The 23,288-nt window shown below is 52.7% G+C and overlaps 10 protein-coding genes across 10 annotated transcripts; 7 read left to right on the forward strand and 3 right to left on the reverse strand.

The window, feature by feature from the left end:
- Positions 1 to 510: 510 nt before the first annotated feature.
- Positions 511 to 764, forward strand: N7459_008475 (uncharacterized protein; the record flags this gene model as incomplete). Its single annotated transcript, XM_056947643.1, has 2 exons — positions 511 to 558; positions 627 to 764. 2 exons carry the CDS (start codon positions 511 to 513, stop codon positions 762 to 764), a joined length of 186 nt encoding a protein of 61 aa, XP_056797153.1.
- Positions 765 to 1,548: 784 nt separating this feature from the next.
- N7459_008476 (tryptophan--tRNA ligase WRS1) lies at positions 1,549 to 2,919 on the forward strand (the record flags this gene model as incomplete). Its single annotated transcript, XM_056947644.1, has 2 exons — positions 1,549 to 1,940; positions 2,004 to 2,919. The coding sequence occupies 2 exons, from the start codon at positions 1,549 to 1,551 to the stop codon at positions 2,917 to 2,919; spliced, it is 1,308 nt and encodes a 435-aa protein (XP_056797154.1).
- Positions 2,920 to 3,070: 151 nt separating this feature from the next.
- On the reverse strand, positions 3,071 to 3,892 carry N7459_008477 (uncharacterized protein; the record flags this gene model as incomplete). Its single annotated transcript, XM_056947645.1, has 1 exon — positions 3,071 to 3,892. One exon carries the CDS (start codon positions 3,890 to 3,892, stop codon positions 3,071 to 3,073), a length of 822 nt encoding a protein of 273 aa, XP_056797155.1.
- Positions 3,893 to 4,378: 486 nt separating this feature from the next.
- On the forward strand, positions 4,379 to 6,516 carry tom70 (putative mitochondrial outer membrane translocase receptor (TOM70); the record flags this gene model as incomplete). Its single annotated transcript, XM_056947646.1, has 5 exons — positions 4,379 to 4,685; positions 4,741 to 4,823; positions 4,882 to 5,653; positions 5,714 to 6,187; positions 6,260 to 6,516. 5 exons carry the CDS (start codon positions 4,379 to 4,381, stop codon positions 6,514 to 6,516), a joined length of 1,893 nt encoding a protein of 630 aa, XP_056797156.1.
- A 1,105-nt stretch (positions 6,517 to 7,621) lies between these two features.
- N7459_008479 (FHA domain protein) lies at positions 7,622 to 9,553 on the forward strand (the record flags this gene model as incomplete). Its single annotated transcript, XM_056947647.1, has 5 exons — positions 7,622 to 7,637; positions 7,720 to 7,922; positions 7,989 to 8,121; positions 8,183 to 8,234; positions 8,290 to 9,553. 5 exons carry the CDS (start codon positions 7,622 to 7,624, stop codon positions 9,551 to 9,553), a joined length of 1,668 nt encoding a protein of 555 aa, XP_056797157.1.
- A 4,036-nt stretch (positions 9,554 to 13,589) lies between these two features.
- On the forward strand, positions 13,590 to 13,851 carry N7459_008480 (uncharacterized protein; the record flags this gene model as incomplete). The annotated part of the gene is made up of 2 exons (XM_056947648.1): positions 13,590 to 13,619; positions 13,645 to 13,851. The coding sequence occupies 2 exons, from the start codon at positions 13,590 to 13,592 to the stop codon at positions 13,849 to 13,851; spliced, it is 237 nt and encodes a 78-aa protein (XP_056797158.1).
- An 831-nt stretch (positions 13,852 to 14,682) lies between these two features.
- On the reverse strand, positions 14,683 to 16,183 carry N7459_008481 (uncharacterized protein; the record flags this gene model as incomplete). Its single annotated transcript, XM_056947649.1, has 5 exons — positions 14,683 to 15,126; positions 15,206 to 15,414; positions 15,475 to 15,616; positions 15,678 to 15,971; positions 16,016 to 16,183. 5 exons carry the CDS (start codon positions 16,181 to 16,183, stop codon positions 14,683 to 14,685), a joined length of 1,257 nt encoding a protein of 418 aa, XP_056797159.1.
- A 1,636-nt stretch (positions 16,184 to 17,819) lies between these two features.
- N7459_008482 (putative FAD-dependent oxygenase) lies at positions 17,820 to 19,526 on the forward strand (the record flags this gene model as incomplete). Its single annotated transcript, XM_056947650.1, has 4 exons — positions 17,820 to 18,092; positions 18,165 to 18,392; positions 18,461 to 18,838; positions 18,891 to 19,526. The coding sequence occupies 4 exons, from the start codon at positions 17,820 to 17,822 to the stop codon at positions 19,524 to 19,526; spliced, it is 1,515 nt and encodes a 504-aa protein (XP_056797160.1).
- Positions 19,527 to 20,018: 492 nt separating this feature from the next.
- Positions 20,019 to 21,900, forward strand: N7459_008483 (putative monooxygenase; the record flags this gene model as incomplete). Its single annotated transcript, XM_056947651.1, has 8 exons — positions 20,019 to 20,159; positions 20,214 to 20,246; positions 20,304 to 21,094; positions 21,144 to 21,199; positions 21,246 to 21,294; positions 21,360 to 21,549; positions 21,613 to 21,716; positions 21,771 to 21,900. Coding segments are annotated over 8 exons (1,494 nt in total), but the record flags the coding sequence as incomplete, so codon positions are not given.
- A 124-nt stretch (positions 21,901 to 22,024) lies between these two features.
- N7459_008484 (glutathione S-transferase family protein) lies at positions 22,025 to 22,732 on the reverse strand (the record flags this gene model as incomplete). Its single annotated transcript, XM_056947652.1, has 1 exon — positions 22,025 to 22,732. One exon carries the CDS (start codon positions 22,730 to 22,732, stop codon positions 22,025 to 22,027), a length of 708 nt encoding a protein of 235 aa, XP_056797162.1.
- Between the last annotated feature and the right edge of the window lie 556 nt (positions 22,733 to 23,288).

Below are 23,288 nucleotides of genomic sequence, written 5' to 3' on the forward strand. Positions count from 1 at the left end.
CACCAGCCTGGCGACTATTGATACATGCACTTCGGTAACACTTATCTGACTCGACCCATTGCGAGTCCTCAAGCTGCAGGCCGGTAGGATGGTGATGGGAGGAAACTACTACCGCTGCTGCTGCTACTACCGACTTAGTACTAGTACTATATGCGAAGTGCACTAATAAAGTGTATCAGGGAGCAGGGTATCTCCAGTGCCTATTAACTATATTCATTCGCTCATTCGGCTCACTCGGGCAAATCTTGCTCAATGTTGGTGAATTTAGGCTCGGTAGGAGTGTTAATGGTGCAGTCATTCCATCCTTTGCTCCAAGAACATAGTCCAAGGGTATCCGACTCTGGCTAGTTTCGGGCGCCAAAAACACGACTGCTTCATTGCGTAGATAAGAAAAGTTCGAAGCCCGGCGTTAAGAGAGGAATATAGATACTGGATGTTTCCCTCACATTTTCGATGGTCACATTCTAGTCCCTAGAATTTCCAGTCATATCTATTCAGTGAGGGCTCACGATGCGTCTTCTCTTCAGCTTCAGCACCGCTACATTGCTTTTTCTTGGGGTACGTACTGGTCCACAGACCTCAAATCCATGCAAAATGCCGGAGCCTAACAGCTTATTTCTCTCTAGATCCACGCCTCGGAAGAAGGCTATGGCGTCGAAATCCTTGAATGGAAAGTCATATTCCAAGACAGAGGATGCGTGCCAATGGAACAGTCCAAAAAGACTTTGAGCAAATTCGTGTCGCCAACCCTGACTTCGAACTGACATTTATTCCAGTAATGATATTGATAGCCTTGGAAAAATTTGCATAATGCAAAATCAATCATGACCACCTTGAAGCTATTCTTCATGTCTATGCACGGTAAAGCACCTCGTAGTGCATACGAGCAGTTGTGGTATATCGTTCCCTTGCAGCTTCTTCAGACTGCTATACACATCAACCCCTGTTTCATAGGGATTTGGCATATACTCATGAAGGTAGGTTTCATCCATGGCCGCACTCCATGTATGGCCTTCTGGTGTTATTCTGATGTACCGTCATCAAAGATGAATTGGTGATATTATGTCTCCGTATTTGAGATCTAGGGCTGAATCTTTTCTCTTCTCTTGGTTGTGTTGCAAATCGTCGAACGAAGAGCTTCAAAATCGTGTCGTCCTCCAACCCTAAACTAGGACAGGTTGTCCAGATGTGTATCACAGAGGGGTAAATTGATCGGATATTTTGATGAATTTAGCACCTGTCGCTTGCAAGCCATCTGTCTCTTCACATGTAATTTGAACGTTGCTAAGATATTCAAGATGAGGATAACTAGTGAATCCTGCTGATGGATGTACATACCTACTTGACTTCTTTGCGGCCAATCAGAGTGCGCACTGATAGCGGGCCTGACTCATCCCCCCCGCGAGGGGCAGAACGGAAGAAATTCGAATTTCGACAACTGTCGAGCAGCCCACTTACAGCGCCGGAGTAAGGTCCCATTCTCATCGCAGACATGACGGTGACGTTCAGAACTGACTTCGACCTCCTAGAACTAGTGAACTGCATACCATGGCGGACGAACCAGGCCAACCGCCAGCGCTCACCACGCTGAGCCTTGCCGAAAAGGCTCCCCAGTCCCAGCCTGTTGGTCAGGTAGTCACCCCGTTCGATGTTTCCGGTGGCGTCGATGAGTCGGGCAAGCTGCTTCCCGTGGACTATGACAAGCTGGTTCGCGAATTTGGTGCGACACCTCTAACCCCCGATCTACTTGAGCGGTTTGAGAAGGTTACCGGCCACCGCCCTCACCGGTTTATGCGCCGAGGCGTCGTGTTCAGTCACCGTGACCTGAGCAAAATTCTGGACTGTCATGAGAAGGGCCAATCGTTCTATCTCTACACCGGTCGTGGACCGAGTAGTGATAGCATGCACGTCGGGCATACTGTTCCCTTCGAGTTCACCAAGTATCGTTCCGTGTCGTGAAGGTCCTTTACCTATGCAATTTCAATGCTAACAAGGACGCGCAGGTGGTTGCAGGATGTCTTCGACGTGCCCCTCGTGATCATGATGACCGATGACGAGAAATACATGCACTCTGCGAAGATTGAAATCGACGACGCGAAGCGATTCACCAAGGCCAATGCTCGAGATATCATTGCTGTCGGATTCGACATGAAGAAGACGTTCATTTTCAGCGATTTCGATTTTGTCGGCGGTGCCTTCTATGAGAATATCTGCAGAATGGCCAAGCGTATCACCATCAACCAAGTGCGGGGTACATTTGGCTTCAATGACAGCAACAATATCGGCGAATTCCACTTCTGCGCGACCCAGTCTGCCACGGCGTTCGCGACGAGCTTCCCCCAGATCTTTGGCACCGACCGGAAGAAGGTCTCGTCGATTCCTTGTCTGATTCCCTGCGCCATCGACCAGGATCCTTATTTCCGCCAATGCCGCGAGCACGCCGAGAAGATGAAGTATAAGAAGCCTTCACTCATCCACGCCATCTTCCTGCCTGCGCTCCAAGGTCCGGGATCTAAGATGTCTGCCAGTGTGGACAGCTCCGCCATTTTCATGAGCGACACGCCGAATAAGATCAAGAACAAGATCAACAAGTACGCCTTCTCGGGTGGACAGGAGACTGCTGAGATGCATCGCGAGCTTGGTGGTAACACCAAGGTGGATGTGCCTTTCCAGTACCTGACCTTCTTCCTCGAGGATGACGAGGAGCTCGAGCGCATTCGTGTTGCTTACGAGAAGGGAGAGATGATGACAGGTGAGTTGAAGCAGCGTTGCATCGCTGAGCTGCAGGAATATGTCAAGGGCTTCCAGGAGCGTCGGGCCAAGGTCACCGATGAAATCGTGGCCGAATACATGCGCCCACGTCCTTTGGAGTGGAAGGGTAACCCCAACCCAGTCGTGACTGAGAAGGCGAAGAAATAAAGCTCTCGTCCGTGGGTGACATGGTCCAAAACAAAAGAAGGAAAGAAAAAAGAAATAGCAGCAGAACATATGCTATAGACATGTGTGACTGGTATCATACCCAACCTACCTATGAACCTATGAATATTTTGCATTGACCTTCAACTTGATTTCATTTTGATGGCTGTTGATTCATCATAATCACGCCGCGCATGAATCCCCGAACTCCGTTACTCAACCAGCATTCTTCGCCATCCACTAGCTCCGCCGCAGTAATTGCTTGTTCAGCACAGAAGTTCTGGACTAGTGCGTATCTTCTACTCGTACCCGCATTGCCACCACTTGTCAGTGGCGGTGTAATCCAAGCTGGTGTAGACTCAGAACGTTCTGGCAGCGCAGCCCGTCGCCTAAAATACGGGGTGGTAATGCTTCCTTCCATGATCTCACCACTCGGGTTCACGATTAAGACCTCAGCTGTTTCCGCCGGAGATTTGATCCCGGCTCGCATTCGAGCAGCCGTATATTCGTCCCGCGCTGTGGTCTTGTGTGTCGTGAAGCCAGATGGTACCGTGGATTGTGTATCCACGTAGACGCGCCAGACAGGCGAGCCGGGCTTCATGTGCAGAGAAGGGCCTAGAAGATTGATTGGATCAATGACTGGCGTAGGATAGATCTCAATAGTACCAATTCCATTGCAATCCACAACGACTTTCATCCGCCATGACTTGTCCCGGTCTGGTATTGAGCCATCGAGGAAATCCTCGAAGGATCTGAGGTCTCTCTGTAGCCATACCAGTGCTTGATCCCATTCGAAGTGACGCGCAGAAGCTATCAGTCGGTCCCGATGGTACGCGAGAAGGTAGTATGGTGATTGCAATGGCTCTGGGTAACCATTCTGACTGCGAGCCGCCGCCGCCGGAAGTTCGGGGTCGTAGCGAAGGGACGAAAAGATCTCGAAGGATCGCGCGGCATTATCCGGACCATTCTTAGACATGATCGCGGGCATATAATGACTTGCTGTCGTGTCCTTGAGAGCGTCTGAATGTTAGTCGCGATTTGACTCCGTTCACGGTGGCTTTTCTCGAGAAGTTTTGCGATATCGCACGGACGGTGGGATCAAGAAAGAACGGGACAATTGGGCACAACGCAAAGCGAGTCGTAATCTCGAAGCTCAAGCAGAACGCATCCCTTTTCTCGACGCAGCTGAGTTGTGTGGAAGGTGGAGAACTCGCAGAGCGTTACCGTCGCGCTGCGCGTGATTGGCCCGTGCAGGATCGTCGAACTCTTGACTTTTCGAACCTCCGAGCTCCATCATTCTCCCTATCCCAACTTCCCGCCCTTGGCGTCAAGGACCGGTAGGCGCCCCATTCCTCCATTTCCCCTTCACCAGCGCATTATCTTCTTCTTGCTGACCCGTTTCCGTGGTGCAGAATTAGGACTTTAATAGCAACGGTCGTCGTGTCCGGCTCCTTCACACATCATGTCAAGCGAATCACCGTTACCCACGCCCGCCCAGAATGTGGTGCTGGACACTTCTAAGCTACCCGCTTCATCTTCAGCTTCGGTCTGGGATCGCATCTCGAACTGGGTGTCGGAGAACAAGGCTCTTGTTTACACCATTGCTGGTGTTGCTGTGGTCGTGACCAGCGCAGGTGTTGTCTACTACCTGTCTGATTCTACCAAGCCGAGCTCCGCCTCTACCGCACAGAAGAAGAGCAAGAATCAACGGCGGAAAGAGAAAAAGAAGGCCGAGGAGAAGAAGACAAAGACTGCTTCCGTGCAGGATGGTTCGTCTTTCCTTTACGTCATATGATGGTCCAATCGTGACTGACATCGCTCTAGAGCCCGCCGCTAAAAAGGCCGAGGAGCCTTCCGAGGAGCTTCCGGAGGTTGACGAGGCTACCGTCGGCCAGTTGTCTGAAGAGGTTTGTTTGCCAAGTCATTCAAGCCCCTTCCTCAACCATTACTGACAACACATTGAAGACCCGACAGGAGTATGCCGGCAAGCTGAAGGCTGCCGGTAACAAGGCCTATGGCTCGAAGGATTATAACCGCGCGATTGACCTCTACGGAAAGGCCATCATCTGCAAGCCCGACCCCGTTTTCTACTCGAACCGCGCCGCCTGTTATAACGTCCTGTCAGAGTGGGAGAAGGTCCTTGAGGACACCAGTGCTGCCCTTGCCATGGACAGCGAGTACGTCAAGGCTCTCAATCGCCGTGCTATTGCGTACGAGCATCTTGGCAACTTCAGCGAGGCCCTCCTCGACTTTACCGCCAGCTGCATTATCGATGCTTTCTCCAACGACGTCAGCCGCAACGCTCTCGAGCGGCTCCTGAAAAAGGTCGCCGAGCAAAAGAGCAAGGCTATCCTGGAGGCCCGCAGCAAGAAGCTCCCCAGCGCCACCTTCGTTTCGAACTACCTGCAGAGCTTCCGTCCCCGTCCTTTACCCGAAGGCCTGGAGGAGTCCGTTGAGCTGAGCGAGGACTCTGGAAAGGGCCAGCTGCGTAAGGGCTTGATTGCTATGGGCATGAAGACTGCTGATGGCTACGAGGAGGCTGCTGCTTCTTTCGAGAAGGCTCTTCAGGTTGGTGATCTCGGCGATTTCGAGGCCCTGGCCCTAAACATGCGGGCCACTTTCACATACCTGGGCGGAAACGCCTCCAGCGCACTGGATGACTTGAACAAGAGCGTTGAGCTGCAGCCGTCTTTGGTTCAAAGCTATATCAAGCGCGCCAGCTTGCACCTTGAGCTTGGTAAGCGCCCCGGCCCGCCATATCTGTATGTGCACAATTTCTCATCTGACTGTTGAATAGGAAACAAGGATGCCGCTGCCGACGACTTCGAGCTCGCTATCACTCACAACAAGGACGATCCTGACATTTACTACCACCGCGCCCAGCTCCACTTCATTCTGGGAGAATTCGCTGAGGCCGCCAAGGACTACCAAAAGTCGATTGACCTTGACCGCTCCTTCATCTTCTCCCACATTCAGCTCGGTGTCACTCAGTACAAGATGGGCTCCGTTGCGTCAGCCATGGCCACCTTCCGCCGGTCGGTCAAGAACTTCGAGGAGGTTCCGGATGTGTATAACTACTACGGTGAGCTTCTGCTCGACCAGCAAAATTTCTCCGAGGCCATCGAGAAGTTCGATAAGGCGGTTGAGATGGAGAAGCAGAGCAAGCCCATGGGCATCAACGTCCTGCCGCTGATCAACAAAGCTCTCGCGCTGTTCCAGTGGAAGCACGACTTCCAGGAGGCCGAGAACCTGTGCCAGAAGGCCCTCATTAGTACGTCATTTCCTTATCTTTCATCCTATGATCTTGTTTGATCTTGAACCATCTTTCTGACCCTTGTTGCAGTTGACCCGGAGTGCGATATTGCTGTCGGCACGATGGCCCAGCTGCTCCTGCAGCAGGGCAAGGTTTCGCAGGCCCTCAAGTACTTTGAGCGGGCGGCTGAGCTTGCCCGCACCGAGGCTGAGATCGTCAATGCCATCTCCTATGCCGAGGCGACCCGCACCCAGCTGGAGGTCCAGGAGAAATATCCCCAGCTGGCCGCCCGCCTGAACGCCATGGGTGCCATGGGTGCCGCCGCCGGCGGCGCCCCTCCCATGTAAAAGCGCACGACCTGACCATTCTTCCCTTGCTGTCGCTATTCTTACAATCCTCTCTCTTTCTTCGCTTTTTCTCTGCGGCTCCCGGATCTGGACTCGGGTTGCATGTCTAATTCCCCCTTTTTCGATCCTGGTTGGTTTCTCAGGCTCCAGTCGCAGGTGCCCCGGGCCAATTTTTCTCTGCTTGTATTTAGTATCCCATTGACATATTCCCTTCCCCCACTTGTTTTCTTTTCTTTTCTGTTATGACTTTTTGGGCTTCGGGCTGAGATATCCGAGAGACGCCGGGATGATGGGGCGAGCAGCATGTCCGAGGACTTGCATTGGGCTGTGAACATGTGGAGAGTAATCTTGTGTACCATAGAGGTGAATATGAGTGTCCTTGGAATAGTCTCGCATCTAGGTCGTATGGGCGTAGATGGGCGATGAGGAGAGGATGATTCAGTGCCTGCATCGTCCGCCGTTGACCGCAGTTCACAGTTGTCCGCACGGGGCGACTCCACTGAGCGACGATAAGAGATGCCCCACCTGGCATCTGGAGTATAGCATCATCGCCTTATCTGCCTAACGTTGGGCCTATTTCCCTAAGCTTTCGCCCCTGGGAAGCAAAGAGCTTTTGTCCTCGTGTGCAGTCCTGCTGGTTCCGTGAGTGCTGGTCCAAGGGTCCCCCATAAGCCTGAAACCTAGCCGTCAGGAGCCTTGACCTCAACCTGATTCATCATCTACCCCTCTTCCTTCTTCCTCCTTCCCCCTTCACCCTCCATCACTTCCTGCTTCCTACTTTGTGCTTCTTCACCTTCTCCCACCATCCCCAACTCACCGGCCGTTTGATCCCCTTTATCCAGACCTGCTGCGTCTTGGGGTCTGGTCTTGCTGCAAGCCGGATTTACCCGGTAAGCTCCCATCTGCCTTCAGCTTCCATGCTTATCATCCGCTGCAGCCCGGCTACATCCTTGGAGCCCCGTGCTGGTTCCATACTGCACTGCCTGTTGACTGTTTGGATCTGGGCTGACCTCTTCTACTCTAGAACGCACCCTCATCGTCATCTGCCATCTTTTTCTTTGTCTATCCGTGAACCCCTGGACCACAACTCTCCGAGCCAGCCATCATGTCTGACTCACGGGGTAAGTCTGAACATCATCCTGCTACCTCTTCTCTATTTTCTCTCGGGTTTGCGTTGTGCTAATGTACTTGATGGTTAAGTAGTCTCGGTGACTCTCATTCCTCTGGACAGCTGCTTCCCTCTTACCCGCAGCTTCACACTCTCAAACGATAAATCCTACATCCCGATCGGGCGCTCATCCAAGCGTGAGGTCAAGAGCCGTATTCCAGCAAAAGACAACGGATGGTTTGATTCCCGGGTGATGTCCCGTGACCATGCAGAGCTGAGTCTTCACCCGGAGAAGAAGGTACAGTGTCTATCCCCACTTACATGTTCCTCTGAGACATAACGCTGATCCACACCCTTCTGCTAGATCATCTGCCTCAGTGACTACGGATCTACCCACGGCACCTGGTTGAATAATGTCAAGTTGATCTCGGGGGAGGCGACACCGTTGCTGGAAGGAGACATCATACAGTTCGGCGTTGATGTTGAAAGGGGTGATGGTCCGTTCTTCTCTTCCCTTCTCTCAGCCCGATGCTGTTCCATGACTGACTGGCCTTGCAGAGGACTTCCCAGCCCTCACTGTGCGATGCAAGGTCAACTGGATTGATGCCCAGTACGAAACCTCTTTCCGCTGGTCTGACGCAGCCATGTGCTAATATTATTTCCAGGGCGCTTCAAGTTACAGAAGGTCCCTACATTGCTCAGCCAAACCCCATGTCCGATCCTAAGCCAGTTCCTGAGCTCAGACCAGTCTCATCTACCAATACCTTTTGTGTCCCCGATGACGATGATAGCGATGTTGAGGAAATTCCCGCTCTGAAGCACGTTCCCCCCTTCGAGGAAGCGGAAGCTCCAAGCTTCCACTGTTCCGTTGAACAACTTTCTCCTGTTCTCACGGGAGGACTACTTCCTGCGCATCAATGTATGAACTGTCAGGTTACGCCAAATGGAGAGGATGTGCCAGAACATGTTGCTCAACGAGAGGCCCCTCAGGAAGTCTCTGAAGAATCGGAGCTTGACTCAGACCGCCCTAGCTTTGAAGACGAATCCGAAATTGAATCGGATACATCCTCGCTCAATAACGCAAACGAAGACTTTCCGGCCAATTATGGCGAGGATCTAGATTCTTCTTGTTCAGAATCAGATGCCGACTACTATGAATCCGACTCTGCTTCCGTACCAGATGTCAGCTCGGAGATCAGCTCTGATGAAGAATCCTCAGTGGGAAATCAGAATGACTACATCGACCCAAGTCTGCTAGCCCAGAAAGGCAATCTTGCCGTCGACACTGTTGAGCAGGCTATCAAGAACAACGAGGAAAGCAAATCAAGCACCAACTCGAGTATCAAGATTGAAATTCCGGAATCAAAGCCCGAGGCTTCCGTCATGATCGATTTCCGGGCGCGTTTTCCCAAGACCGCCATTCCTCATGTATTGAACCCTTCCGTCCCGCAGGCCCTGGAAGAGGGAGCAATCTTTCAGTCTTATAATGCCGCTACCCAAGATTTCTGCCCAGTCTCTAACTCGGAGATTCTGCGGGCTTTTCAAGATTCTTACAAGGATGGCCCGTTTTCGTGCAATGATCATGTTAAAAAGGATAGTACTCCCGACGAGTCAATCCTGACATCGGCTCAAACCTCGTTGAAGCGAAAGGCTTCTGAGCTGGAAGCTCAAGACGCCCAGATACCTGACTCTGGCATTCCCCAGTCTCAGGAGCCAGATCTCAACACCATCTCGCGTTCTGAGATAGCCGCCAACGCCATCGGCTCTGCCCTCTGTGAGATGGAGCCCCCTAACAAACGAGTCAAATCTAACCACTCTCCGACATCAAAAGTGGCAAGCTACACTGCTACTGCTATCGTCAGTGCCTTGCTCGGCGGACTGGGTACCATTGCCCTGCTAGCAGCTCTGCCTGCGGAGTACTTCCAGTAGACTTTGCGGGTACTACATTCTCACTTCTGGCAGGCGAACGCTTCCAAATGGCCCATCGCCTTTCCTGGTTAACGGTCTTATGACATTATTCTCGGTGCTCGGTTTTCGCAGGCGGATCGGTTGTCTTTGCTCGAATTTCTTTTTTTTTTTTTCCTTTTCCTCCTGTAACTCTCTTCCATCCTGAGGACAAGTTCCCAATGGACACACAATGTGTCGTAGGAATTCTTGGAGTTGCTGAAATGGGAGTTTGGCACTGTGGACCGGTGGCTTTTTCACGCCTTCTCCTTTTTTCTTTCCTATTGCTTCCCTTGCCCAATCTGTTGGGTACAGTCTCCATAGTGCAGGAACTCTCGTCGTACCCAGTGTTGCTTATGATATCTCCCTCCAACTACCGTACTTGCCATGGTCGGACAGGCCATATTTAGTGGCAAGAATGAATGCAATCCTGTATCCTTCAATGACGTTTGCAGTATCATCGCCATACTACCAAATTCGCACCTACCATCCTCTTCAATATTGGCTCATGGGTTGTCTCTGTGAATTTACCCTCAGTATCTTGAAAGCACTACGCCTTTCGATCCCAAAGCTTGCCCAAATGCAAAACCTAGAGTCTGGAACAAGCCAATTCTGGATCTCAGAGCTATTCAGGTTCTGTCAACGGCTCATCTATGGCTTTGGGGTTCCCTCTAGGTACTATATAGCCCGTCGGTATTGGTTCAAACCCTAGGTATTACCTAGGTATGAGTTCGAACGAAGCTCTATGTCCAAAAGCGAACAGGTCCGTTACCTTTCGAGCTTAAGAGTCGATTATCCTTGGAAGAATTCACCTCTAATTAGACCGGCTATCATCCCTTTCTGCAAGGCAGATTCAGTAAATAGCCATCTGCTTCATCGAAAACTTAAGATGTACAGCTATCTGCCCAGGAATACAGAGCTGGATGAGATCAATTTAGAATAGTCAAGAAGTAACAAGGCTCTTTAGAACCAGCATGGCGTTCCTGGAAGGAAGAAGATACCAACACCGAGACCCCCCCCCACACACACGGCCCAATCCACACGATGTCATGTTAGATTTGCAAGTGTAATCCCTTTGTCCCGTCGATTGAAATATTGACGAGGCAGAGGTACCCGAAGCCTCCATTTGCAAGGCCAGGGTCCAATCAGATTGCACATTCTGGGAGTATAAAAGGTCTCCGACATCGCCAATTGGGCTGCAGCCAGACCTGGCATAGTCCTGTCAGCTGACTGGCGAGGGACCTGCCACTCTTCCCACCGCTCCAACTCTCCAATCCTTTCCCTTGCTCGAGATCTTCTCTTTGTGCATGAGAGTTGTGTCACTGCAGGAGAACTCAACTGCACCAACCGAACCCTGAGATGCCCGAAATCCATCCTGGAGCGTCTCAGACAGTGGGAGATTGATGGCCGCATCGGGTCCGCCGTCACTGGACGCACGCTGCCGTTGGTACGAAGCCTTGATCCCAGCCCACTTTCAAATCCCGGGCCTAGCGCGTGATGGAGAGTGGCTGGCTGCAGCCCACTCACACGTCCCCTCGAACACGTCGAACAGAGCCCGATGATCTTTGCTTTGGCGGGTTCCATTGCACTATCATTGCAAAGGGGTTTTGCAGGCGCTTCCATACGAACTAGGCTAGCATTATCCACCCCCTCACGAATCCAGGCACGTTTCTGGGTGCTGACTGGCTGTGCACCTGCGGCTTTTGAGCGGGAAATATGTTTACGTACGCCTCTCATATTGAGACAGGGAAAAAAAGACTCAGCTCCACGGTAGTTGGAGCATCAGTATCCTGAGACCACAACGCTCACCAGGCCCTCCCTGCATCTATATCGACCAGGGGAAGCAACAGACGTCGACAGAGGAGTTTCCGTACATCTCTCGAGGCCCTGTCCTGGTCTGGCAATGCATCCGAGTCCCTCGATGCTGCAGTGCGAGTCGGCTACCTGCTTGCAAGTATGTACCTGCCGGGTCGCATCATCCCCGGCGCTTCCAGAGTGTCTTGCCTTCGTTGATCCTGAATGGCCACCATAGCCCACGAGACCAAGCTTTTTGACGTGTTCCTCGTTCTCTTATTTGTCGATCATAGCATTCTTGCGTTTTACCAATTTACGCGAAACTCATAGCAACGCTCTTCGAGATTCGAAACAGGGGAATTCTTTGGAACCGAGCTCACCTGCATCAAGATAAGGACCCGTCACGTTCACTCGTACCATTCTCTCTTCGCGATGGATGACGACGGCTCACGGTTATCGGAATACTCTCTTTTCAAATAGGCGTGAAAATGTACCGCAGCTCGAGGCGTCCTGCAATATACGCATGCACGAATGCACAATGGGCGAGACATACCTCTCAGCGGCTCTGATCGTGCACTGATTTGCTCAACAACGAATTTTAGGTCCGAAGGATGGCATTCCCTGCTCCATCTAATCTGCTCTCGCTACCCGCAGATGACCATCTGACTTCTAGTGCGAGTCGCGTTCGCCGATGCGATATGCAATCCACTTCACCCAATTCCGTCAAGATGCAAAGACCATCCTGCCTCAAACTGGAAGCGCTTTGATATGGAATTCATACCGCTACAGCCTCACAAGCTGACAAAGATTGCCTCGGAGTGACATGTGCTACTTTCATCCCTCGGAAATGAGGTCATCTTCGCATGGTCCTATGCAGCTTTCCGTGGATGGAATCCCCTCTCCAGGTACCTCGATAGGACGGGTTAACTTCATCGGTGGAACTTCTTTTTTAGTCCTTTGGTCCACTAGAAGGCCACTCCACGCGCTCAGGTTCTGAGCCTGAGAACTTACCTACCGGTCCTGGTGGAGATTGGTGGTACAAGGCTGTGGTGGCTGCCATGCGGCTGGGTATTATTTTCCGAACAGGCAACACCGAACCCAGGCAGAGTGATGCCCTGCCCAACATTGGGTTCGCATCTGATTCGTGGTCGCCGAGGATTCTCAGTGGATGATCCCTGTATCTTCCTCTTTCGCCCTGTTTTGTCACTGCCTCCGTTGAACCGCTGGACAGCCCGGGACACGGTTGCAGTCCGATGGAAGCTGGGGTTCCATTGGCGGACTCGGCCCTTTTGTGAACCCGACAAAAGAATGAAGTGAACACGATCTAGTTCCCGTCGGATGGGATCCATCCACGGAGTACATACATACAATTCCTCGAAACTATGTACTTCCCCCACCCGCTCGGCCCGTTTCAGCAACCCTGAACGTGCGCTACGAGGCGCGTAGGCTAGTGCATGTCCTCTGATGCATCTCTCCTGGGGCTTGGGGCCAGACTAGGCCTAAAATGGTGCATGCGCCGTTCTTGCTTCATGCCAGATCTACTCCTGGTTATCTCATTGGCAGATCGTCATCACGAAGTATGTAGCCCCAGGGCCGAGGTGACCGGCTCACGCTATTGAACGGTAAGCATCTTGACCTGCAATAAATTCCGCCGTTGCAAATGCATGTCCTGCTGATCAAGTCAGATACCGGATTTCTTTTTTTTTTTCCAATTCCTCGGCGGCATCGATTGGAGAATCCAATGGTGGAGGTAGCATTTGACCTGAGATGTCGTGTGCCACCAGCTCACGCTCACACGTATAAGACCTCAGCCTCCTGATCTGTTACTTCCGGGCTCATTATACTTCGGCCTGGGCAGGATTTGACGCTTGCCTGATCTCTGAGTTCAAGACGTTGCCTTGTACGTTTTGTTCTAGAGTCGTTCTCTTCGCAAAGGGTCGTTGATAAATTGTCGGTTTTCCTTGACTTCCTCAGGCCGTCTCAACGCCAGGAGAGAATCCAGCCGAAGACAAAGCACAGGAAACGCTACAAGCAAGCTTGGTATTCAAGCACAGAGTACATTAGACAAGTCATACTTGCATTCTCTCCTAGTTCAGCGAAGTGCATACACTTGTTTACCAGATTGCCCCACTGTCGCCACGACAAGCAACATGGCCAACAACAACCTTTCGCTCTTCCACCTTGATCCAGATCACATATCCTGCATTGGCGGGCGGACAGTTTTGACATGCCGGCACTGCGCCGGGAATGCCCCGAGGTACGTCCAAGTCTCACTTCTATAGCTTTTAACGGGATATCGCCTTCTCACAAACTCTGCAGGGGAGCTATTTGTTCGAGCTGTGACGGCCGTGGCTTCAATATCTTCATCTGCGCGCACTGCAACCCAGCGGCCGCGGCCGCAGCCGTTAGATCCACCGCCGCTACAGTCTCGCCAGCGACAGCAAACACAACACCAGGATCGTCAGCCCCATCTTCTCCTGGATCGCTGAGCAGAAGCCCCTCCACCTCATACCCATCCCATCCCGACCCAAGAGCCCCGTCATGGAGAAAATATGGTGACGGTCGAGACGGCACGAGCTGCGGGCATGTTGAGATGAACACACCGCGAAATATCTGATTTATATTCCACCTTCCTATCTGGCTTTTTTGGATGCCCGCCACCTGGTTGTGGTTTTGAGAGCTTCCATACACGGCTTTTCTCTTTTTTTCTTGGAAATTTCTTTCTCCCGTTTCGATTGCACTGGATGCGATGTCTGCTTGTACATGCTTTTGCTTCTGGTTTGATCAGGGAGAATTGTGAAGCAGATAAAGGGGTCAAGTGGCTCATCTCGTCTGTTTTTGTGGCTTCTCTTCGTGGCGTTGGCTATTTCTCGAGATCCTAGTGCCCAGGTTGCAATTAAGATTGAATTAGTACTCATACCAAGAATGACTTTCCACAATTCCCATTAGAAGCCTGGTCAGATTTCTTTGCTCGCCCAGTGGATTCGACGGGATCAAAGCACTCATTATCGATACCGTGGCTAGCAAGATGCCTTTTTAGTAGAGATTTCTAGCTTCCTTTTTAATAACCCAGGGAAGCAGTGAAAATAATGCTCTTGAATCCGGCGGGATTCTTGTCGGGATGTCCACGCGGCTCGCCTTTCAATCTCTAGGCATTACACTGACTAGTTTCATCCACGGGGCGTCCGCAAAGTTTCCAGGACCAGCACTAGGCAGATATATACACCAAGATACCTCGGTAAGTAACATTGAACATCGCATTTTATCATGACTCTAAGATTAATATATGTAAAATTACTCAGATACCTTAAACGCCGAGTTCACCACGTTTCGTGGACATTCTGCGCCGGCTCGCTAGTATGGCTGCTTCTCGTCTCATGGGTGACCTCGATCTGATTCGAGACCACGATACCATTAGACGCAGGCGTGTCGCCAACAGGCCCTGTGTAGACCTTCAGGTTCTGCATCTTCATGTCCCCGACGATCCGCTCCTCGCTCTCGCTGAACGTCATGTTCTCGGTGATGGGATTCACGCTGGGGGGTCCGCGACGGCTTCGACTGGGCAGCTCACTGCCACCGATACTCCGGAAACCGCCCGAGGGCGATTTGTAGGTCCTCCGGGAGGATTGGAAGACACTGCCGAATATTCTGGCGAGCCAGGATCGGCACAGGTGGAAGATCATGGGGAGGTTCGTCGTGATGACCGCGACGAATGTCTCGCGCGTGCCCCATGAATCAGCGATCTCGGCACCGTTGAGCGGCTCCTGTTGGCAATATGAATGAGTCCAATGATACTCTTAACACTGCATGTGAGACCAACACCGTCCGGGCGTCATGACTTACCGTAATGAGAAACACACTCTTGAGGGTGGCGCAGACGAGGACGAAGATACCCGCTCCCAGCACAATAGTCGTCGCGACCTTCTTGATCAGCTTCAGGCTAGATTGCCAGAGCATGGGGATTGGAATGAAGATCAGGTATGGATCGGTCACAATGTTGGCGATGAATGTAACCCAGACAATCGCCTTGGAAATGGCTGGCTGGCAGATGTCTAGTTGAGAATGTGAGCAGGGCTATGCATGAATAATGGGCGAGGCGAATGGGGACTGACTGCCAGGATTTGGATTGATCTGCCAGTACTTATGGAATGGTTGACAGGCCGCGAAGGCCGTGATGATGCTCGCAAGGAAGGAGACGCTCACCAGCACAAAGCCCACATAAACGGGAATGCGATAGCGCCGGCCAAGGCCGTCCTATTGGGTGTCAGTTGGAAATCAAGATGGGGTGGCATTAGCCTCTCGTCGAAAGTCATACCGTCAGTCGAACGTAGAACGCCATCATGGACAGCTTCAGCGATGCGATCAATGCCATATAAGTCACCCAGCCAGCAACCTGAATTTTGGAGCCGACCACTCTAGTTAACACGACTTGTATCAGCTTCCCGGTCCCTAGGTCAATCTTTGATTGAGGTGCAACATACCGGTAGTGGTACTCCGGGTCGTCAATGGACAGCGCAGCCCGCTCGGCATCCGTCATGCCACTGTTCGCGAGACCAAAGGCCACACTCGTCACGGTGTATGCGAGAGCCGTTTGTGCCGTGTAGAAAATCTGCAGAATCCACATTAGCATATATGAGCATATATACCAGATACCTTGGCATCAACTGCAAGGATACGAACAATTCCAACCCATATCAGATAGTCATCGGGTGCAAGATCCCTCCATCCTACGGCCCTCACTCGCGCATACGTTCTGATTAGCGTAAACGTAACGCCCACGGAATAGAGCACCCATAACTCGACGACCGCAGGACTGAGCATGGCTTTGTGGAAACGATGATTTGCCTCTTATTCACGGGGAAGGCTCGTCGACATTCGTCAATCGCAGGTTCGAGATCGAGATCGGAAAACGCACGGCGTGGTGTAGGTAGAGGGGCGCCACCTCGAGATGCAAGCGGTGATCAATGGCGCATCAGTTTGGAATGATGACTTGCTGGCGGTTGCCTTGACGTACAAGAGGCTTCTAGTTTGGTTGCCTCAACTGCTAGACAAATGTGGCAACACAGCCCTTCTTCTAAGAGGGGGAGCAGAAAGAGTGAAGACCAAAGTTGTTCCCAATTCAGGTACCAGTTGAAGACCAGCTGTGGTAGTTGTGGGCCAAAAGCTCCGATCCCGCCATGCCTGGAGTGGGAACGATGCACGAAAATCTTTCCCAGCAGTGATTCAAGTTATCCACTAGCCACTTGAAACCCCAAGGCGTTGAGTTTTGCGGATTGGGACCTCATTATTGAATCCTCATTTGATCCTTGGATGGATGCATCGAGTCAGGGCACTGGGTGACGATTGAGTTCCAGGGCAACCTCGGCTATCAATCATACCTGCGCTGCATCATCTCGTTCCAGCAGCAGTCTCACCCTTAATCAATCATAATTTGACTAGAGGTCACTGGGAGCTGTTTTCGACGCGTCCGTGGGTGTATATGCCTCAAAATTCCCCACCTCCGGCCGAAAGGTTGCTTCGACCCAGGGTTGACCGTGAAAATCTCGCGCACTCCGGGTGGAGTGCGGACTCGGCGGGAACTTCGGCAATGGACACGGAGAATATGTATGTACAATGGTTCATATCGTGGCGAACACTTGTTTTCGGTAAGAATCCGAGGCAAAGCCGATCCGAGTGGACCGCAATCTGGATCGCTGGGGAGGAACTGGCCTATGAGCATTCTCCTCTGGCAACCAGTCTCCAAGGTTGCTTGGAGCGAGCTGACTGGATGCTCATCATTTCCCGGAATGGAACGACTTGGCGCACGAAGCGGGCGAGATCGATCGGTTAATACGGGCCTCGGCATGAGTTCAGGTGGTGGACGAGAAGTTGGAGAGGGAAAGAGGCCGATGGCTGATGGATCGGTGATCGATGCCGGTACTTCCGATGGGAGTGGCAGATTTCGCTCATAAACCACCAGATGCTTGGGGGATAGAAGAGACCATGAAGATGTTTGTCCAGCTCTTAATTCCCATTCCTCCGATGTTTTCCCCACGAATCAGGGTGATATTCCAACCCTAGCTATGGTTCTTCACGGCATCCATGGATATAGAACGAGCCGATTAGAGGGCAAGACCACTCCAGGGTCGAGTTCCGAAGCCCGGTTGTCCAGTGGAAGATTAAACCAAATCTTATGATATTAAGATACTACACTTATCCACGTGTGGGTATCATTGTTCACTAGTTCTAACTGCCCAAGTGAGACGGCGCCAAAAAAGCCCGCGCCACTTCCTTCTGCGAGGCTCAGGTTCATAGCCCGGCATTTCCTGCATTCCTACATCTACATAAGCGCCGCAGCCCATCAGCATCTCTCGTGCGCTCGCAGGAATTCTCGGCGCCGTGCCAATCCTGAACCTTTTTTTCCCCTCTCGCCCGTGACGGGATTGCCCCACGTCTGGAATTCCAGACTTCCTTTCCCATGTTTCGACTCAAAATAGAGGTCCTCACGGCCGTCGCCGCGTGGGCATTAACCTCAGCCTGCCACAGCGTGCCCGTTGCGCGCGAATGGCTGAACGGCATCTGCCCCCGCGGCGAGATGCAGGAGTTTGGAGCCAAGCTCTCCAGCACGGCAAAGGTGTACTTCCCAGGCTCGTCCGAGTTCGACGCGGCTACTGCCCGCTGGTCGACGCTGGCGGAGCCCAATGTGACCGTCGTCGTGGTTCCAGGCTCGGAGAATGACGTCGTCGAGACGGTAATGCTCCTGTCTTGACTGTCTTGGTGTTGCGAAAGACATGGCAGATCGCTAACGAGGTCCATGATGTAGGTGAAATTCGCCAACGAGAAGGCCTTGCCTTTTCTCGCATACAATGGCGCCCATGGTGCCCTGACCACATTGGGTCGCATGCAGCATGGCATTGAAATCAACCTGAACCAGCTGAGCAGCGTCAAGATCAACGATGACGGGACTGCCACCTTTGGTGGTGGTACTACCTCGAAGACTGTCACCGACGAGCTGTGGGCTGTGGGAAAGCAGGCCGGCAAGTCGACCCCCGTCTCAATGCTATACCGACTGCGCACGCAGCTTGCTGACTGTCCGATCTAGTGACTGGAACCTGTGAGTGCGTCAGTTACCTTGGTCCCGCCCTGGGTGGTGGCCACGGCTGGCTGCAGGGTCAGCGTGGTCTTGCCGCGGACCAGTTTGTCTCGATGAACGTCGTTCTAGCCGATGGAACCCTGCAGACCATCGACGAGACGTCGGAGCTCTGGTGGGCCATGAAGGGCGCTGGCCACAACTTTGGCATCGTGACCTCCGTCACCAGCAAGATCTTTGACATCGAGCACCATAACTGGGCCATTGAGACCATCACCTTCAGTGGTGACAAGGTTGAGGCGGTCTACCAAGCCGCCAACGACTATCTCTTGAAGAACGGCACGCAGCCCGTGGGGGTGATCAACTGGTCCTACTGGATGAACAACGCCGACGCCGACCCCAACAACGTAAGTTCCCCTGATCAACGCGATCATCCCACCCGCTAACCACCCAACGCAGCCCGTCATCGTCTTCTACATCATCCAAGAGGGCGTGACCGCCGTGGACTCCAAGTACACCAAGCCCTTCCACAAGATCGGCGCCATCTCCGTCGTGCCCGACCGCGGCACCTACAAGGACCTCGCCGCCTGGACCGGCATCGCCAACACCTCCATCCCCTGCCAGAAGGCGGGCTTTTCCAACCCGCGCTTCCCCATCTACCTCGAGTCTTACAACGTCACCGCCCAGAAGAAGATCTGGGACGTCTTCTCCAAGGCCATCCGCGGCAACTCCGTCTTCAACAACTCCATGTTCCAGTTCGAGGGTTACTCCACCGAGGCCGTGAACCAAATCGACAGCCACTCCAGCGCCTTTGCCTTCCGCGGCGAGCACCTCCTCGTCGCGCCGCTGATCAACTACATGCCCGCCGGTGCCGCGCGCGACCGCCAGGCGCACGCCCTCGGCACCCAGCTGCGTAATATCCTCCACGAGGCCAGCGGCCGCAAGGACATGCGTGCCTATGTCAACTATGCCTACGGCGATGAGTCTGCCGAGGCGCTGTACGGCAGTGACAAGTGGCGCCAGAGCCGCCTGCGTACCCTGAAGAAGAAGTATGACCCCGCTGGTAAGTTTAGCTTCTACGCGCCTATCCCGTAGATTGCGGCGCGGCAGAGGTCACTGTACATATCTCCGGGCTGCCTACTGGCCATAATATACCTATAGAACGAGTAAATCTCAGTGAGAATATATAATGAAGATGGATGTCAAAGGGCGTCGCCTAGGGCCTCTAGAACTGTCGCCAAACCCGACTTGAGGAAACATCAAAACAAGAGCCTTTCAAGCCTCTCTCACACTCACTGGGTACGTAGTGCCTAGAAAGACGTAGACATCGACTGGAAGGAGGGCGGCAGACTGCACCTCGGGACCACGTTGGTATGACGCACCTTAACGATGCGAGAGACGGTCAGGGGCCGAGTTGGGAATGAAGAGTTGTTATAAGCTATAGAAAACCTGCTTCAAGCTTCTCGTTGACTTGAATGATATTGAAAGCCTGGTATGTTCATTGTGTGGCCCAGCCCATTTGAAACTGGTTGACCATCGCAATGCTCGCCCTTATGCACATTCAGGATGATTCATCGCCTTCCAGGCACACAGCTGGGATATCCGGGCGTCGGTGTCGGCATTCCCGAGACAGCGGCAGATCCGGGCTCGGTGATTCCGGAAACTGGCGTTTGCGGGGCTCGAGATAACAATTTAAGCTCGTTGGGCTTCCGATCTTCTTTGGATCTTGTGCGGGCCTCTCTGCTGGGGAGTATTTCTTGAGGGTGGTTGATTTCACCTTAGATTTCGTGGCCACGACACATCACCTTGATTATGGTAAGCCGAAGATCCCCGGTTTGAACGCACGCGGTCCGGCTCACAGCCGTGGCATAGGTCCCTGACGCAGCTCGTCTCCGCGTGATCATCGTGGGAGCCGGACTGAGTGGCATCGCGACGGCGATCTCAGCCGCGCTCTCGGGTCACTCGGTCGAGGTTGTTGAGCAAGCAAAGGAGCTAGCCGAGGTGGGAGCAGGTCTCCAGATCACCCCGAATGCGTCGCGCTTGCTTCAGTACTGGGAGCTCCCGGCGTCCTTGTGGGAGGCTGCCGCAGAGCCGACCCAAGTGACCGTGCATCGGTATTCGGGCCCAGTGCTGGTGCATGATCGCGCCTTCGACAAGAACATCCGGGCTAAGTACAATGCGCCGTTCGTGGATCTGCACCGTGTGGATCTGCAGCGAGCGCTGTACGCCAGAGCGCATGATCTGGGCGTGACGTTTCATCTCGGCGAGCGAATCGAGCGGGTTGACTTGGACGCGACGACGGTACATTCGATGACTGGCAGGCGGTTCGCGGGGGATCTGATCATCGCAGCAGATGGACTATGGTCTCGGTGCCGTGAGGCATTTGTGGGAAAGAAGGACGGGCCGCTGCCGACGGGAGATTTGGCGTACCGGATTGTCTTGTCTGCCGATCAGATCTCTGATCCGGATCTGAAGTCGTTGGTGCAGAACCCCGAGGTGCATTTCTGGATTGGCCCTGGCGCTCATGCGGTGGGCTATTCGCTTCGTGGGGGACAGATGTATAATCTGGTCCTGCTGGTGCCTGATACTTTGCCCCCCGGGGTAGCGAGACAGGCTGGCTCTGTCGACGAGATGCGGGAGCTCTTTGTCGGCTGGGATCCAATGTGAGTGAGCTCGTCCATTCGATTTTAGTGCCGTAACTAAACTGTGCAGTCTGAACAAGTTCCTCAGCTACGTCACTAATGTGGATAAGTGGAAGCTGATGCACCGTGAGTCATCATGTCTTGTATTCGAATCTTGCTGATCTGTCTACAGATGGCGAGATGGAGAGATGGGTAAATGAAAAGTCCAACCTGGTTTTCATGTAGGCCAACTACTCGGATGAATCATTTGTTGAACGGGCTTCGATTAACTGACTTGGACTGTTAGTGGAGATTCTTGCCATCCGATGCTCCCCTACCTCGCACAGGGAGCCAACTCATCACTGGAGGACGGTGCGGTTTTAGGTCTCCTGCTCGGACGCATAACAGAGAAGACACAGCTGTCGCAGATCTTACGTCTCTACGAGCGACTCCGTAAATCCCGGGGAGAGGCGATCGTTCGAGAGACCTTCAAGCAGGTCCGCACTCTATATGCCCAGTGGATTTTCATTCGAGAAAAGCTGACGATGGGCGTCAAATAGCGACACGACTTTCACATGGAAGATGGTGAAGAACAGAAGAAGCGAGATGAGATCTTCCTCTCGCAACTCGGCAAGGAAATCCAGGGCGCCTTTCCCAGTCGATGGTGAGTTGACATTCCGGTGCCTTGCCGTCAAGCATATCCGCTAACCCGGCGCAGGACCTGTCCGGAAGTGCAGACCTGGCTATACGGCTATGATGCTATCAAAGAAGTCGAGAAAGCCGTCGTCGAGAACCCGGATTTATTCTCGTCGCAGACTTCGTCGCGCTCTTCCTGTCATATCCTGTAGCTCCAACCGCATGGAATCGATCATTCTAGAAACAGATCTGTTGATTGGGGTGTCATATAATCCTTAGAGTAGAGAACAGTCTATAGTACAAAGGTCGAATGTATTAGAAGCCGTCCAAACTTCTTTATTTTTTCATAAAAGCCCACGCCTCAGCCTTCGGCCCCAACAAAGGCTGGAAGTCCTCTCCCTGGCAGATCTTCATCGCCTTCTGGTACGCCGGGCGCTCCCCCACGCGCTTCAAGTAAGCGAGAAGATGCTCATGCTTCTCCGTATCGTAATCCACAGGACAGAAGCCGCGCATCGTGGTCAAGGTGAAAAAGATCATGACGTCGGCCGCAGTCAGTTCCTGACCGGCAAGATACGCACCCGTCTCCGCGAGCCTCGCATCAATCAATGAGAGCAGATGCACCCACTTCTCCTCTGTGCGCAGGACGACCGTGGATGTCGAGTCTCCGGCCAAGTTCCGGGCCATTAGGACCCGGAATAGCGCTGGCTGGAGACTGCCGTTGGCGAAGTGATACCACTCCAGGAAATGCGGGTAGATCGCGCCGTCCTTAGGCGTGGGCGCGAGGCGGCCGTTGCCGTGGACGGCGATCACATAGTCGATGATAGCGCCGGATTCGGCGAGAATGAGCTTGGAGTTGGTGACGGGTGATGGGTCGTCCTCCATGACTGGAGCTGTACCGGCGGGATGGACATCTTTGAGGGATTGAGGGGCGAATATTGGGTCGCGTTTATGGAAGACACACTGGTAGTTGATGCCGAGCTCCTCAGCGAGCCAGATGATGCGCTCGGATTGGGAGTAGCCCAGGTGGTGGAGGGTCAGAGGCATGATGTTGGTTGTGAAGGAATGCGAGTTGAGTGGAAAGATTAAGAAACAATAGTTTCAGGGCATGACGGGTTTACTCGACGAGAGTCCTGCTATATATAGTGGTGCCGGCCTAAATGCATTCTCCAGTTGTACCAAGATCGTGACATCAGCCCCGGGGGCCTTAACTAGTTAACTACGCTAGGCAATTACAAGCAAGCGCCTACATACTGCAGGCGCTCTAGCAGTGCAATGAGTCATTTTAGCTATGACACTTAGCACCTCCAGCAGCGGTATCCTTTCGCCAGGATCGGATAAGGCAACAGACTAAAACACACACTGGCCCCTGTGATCCTTAATCCTGCCTCTGTGGATTGCATAAAATATTCGTATTTAATGTGAAATATCCGTGATACCTCTAGGCTTATGTCCGGTTGACCAAGGTCAAGTTCACAGTAGAATTTGGTTTGTTTATGCTAGATGGCCCGACACGAATCCACAATACGCATCTCGAAACCTGACGTAGTACAGTGAGATGCAGTTGAATCAATGTTGAAACACTAGAGGATGAACTGCCAAA

This window comes from Penicillium hispanicum (genome assembly GCF_028827665.1).
Source record: "Penicillium hispanicum strain IBT 35686 chromosome Unknown utg000007l_segment0_segment0, whole genome shotgun sequence".
Taxonomy (NCBI): domain Eukaryota; kingdom Fungi; phylum Ascomycota; class Eurotiomycetes; order Eurotiales; family Aspergillaceae; genus Penicillium; species Penicillium hispanicum.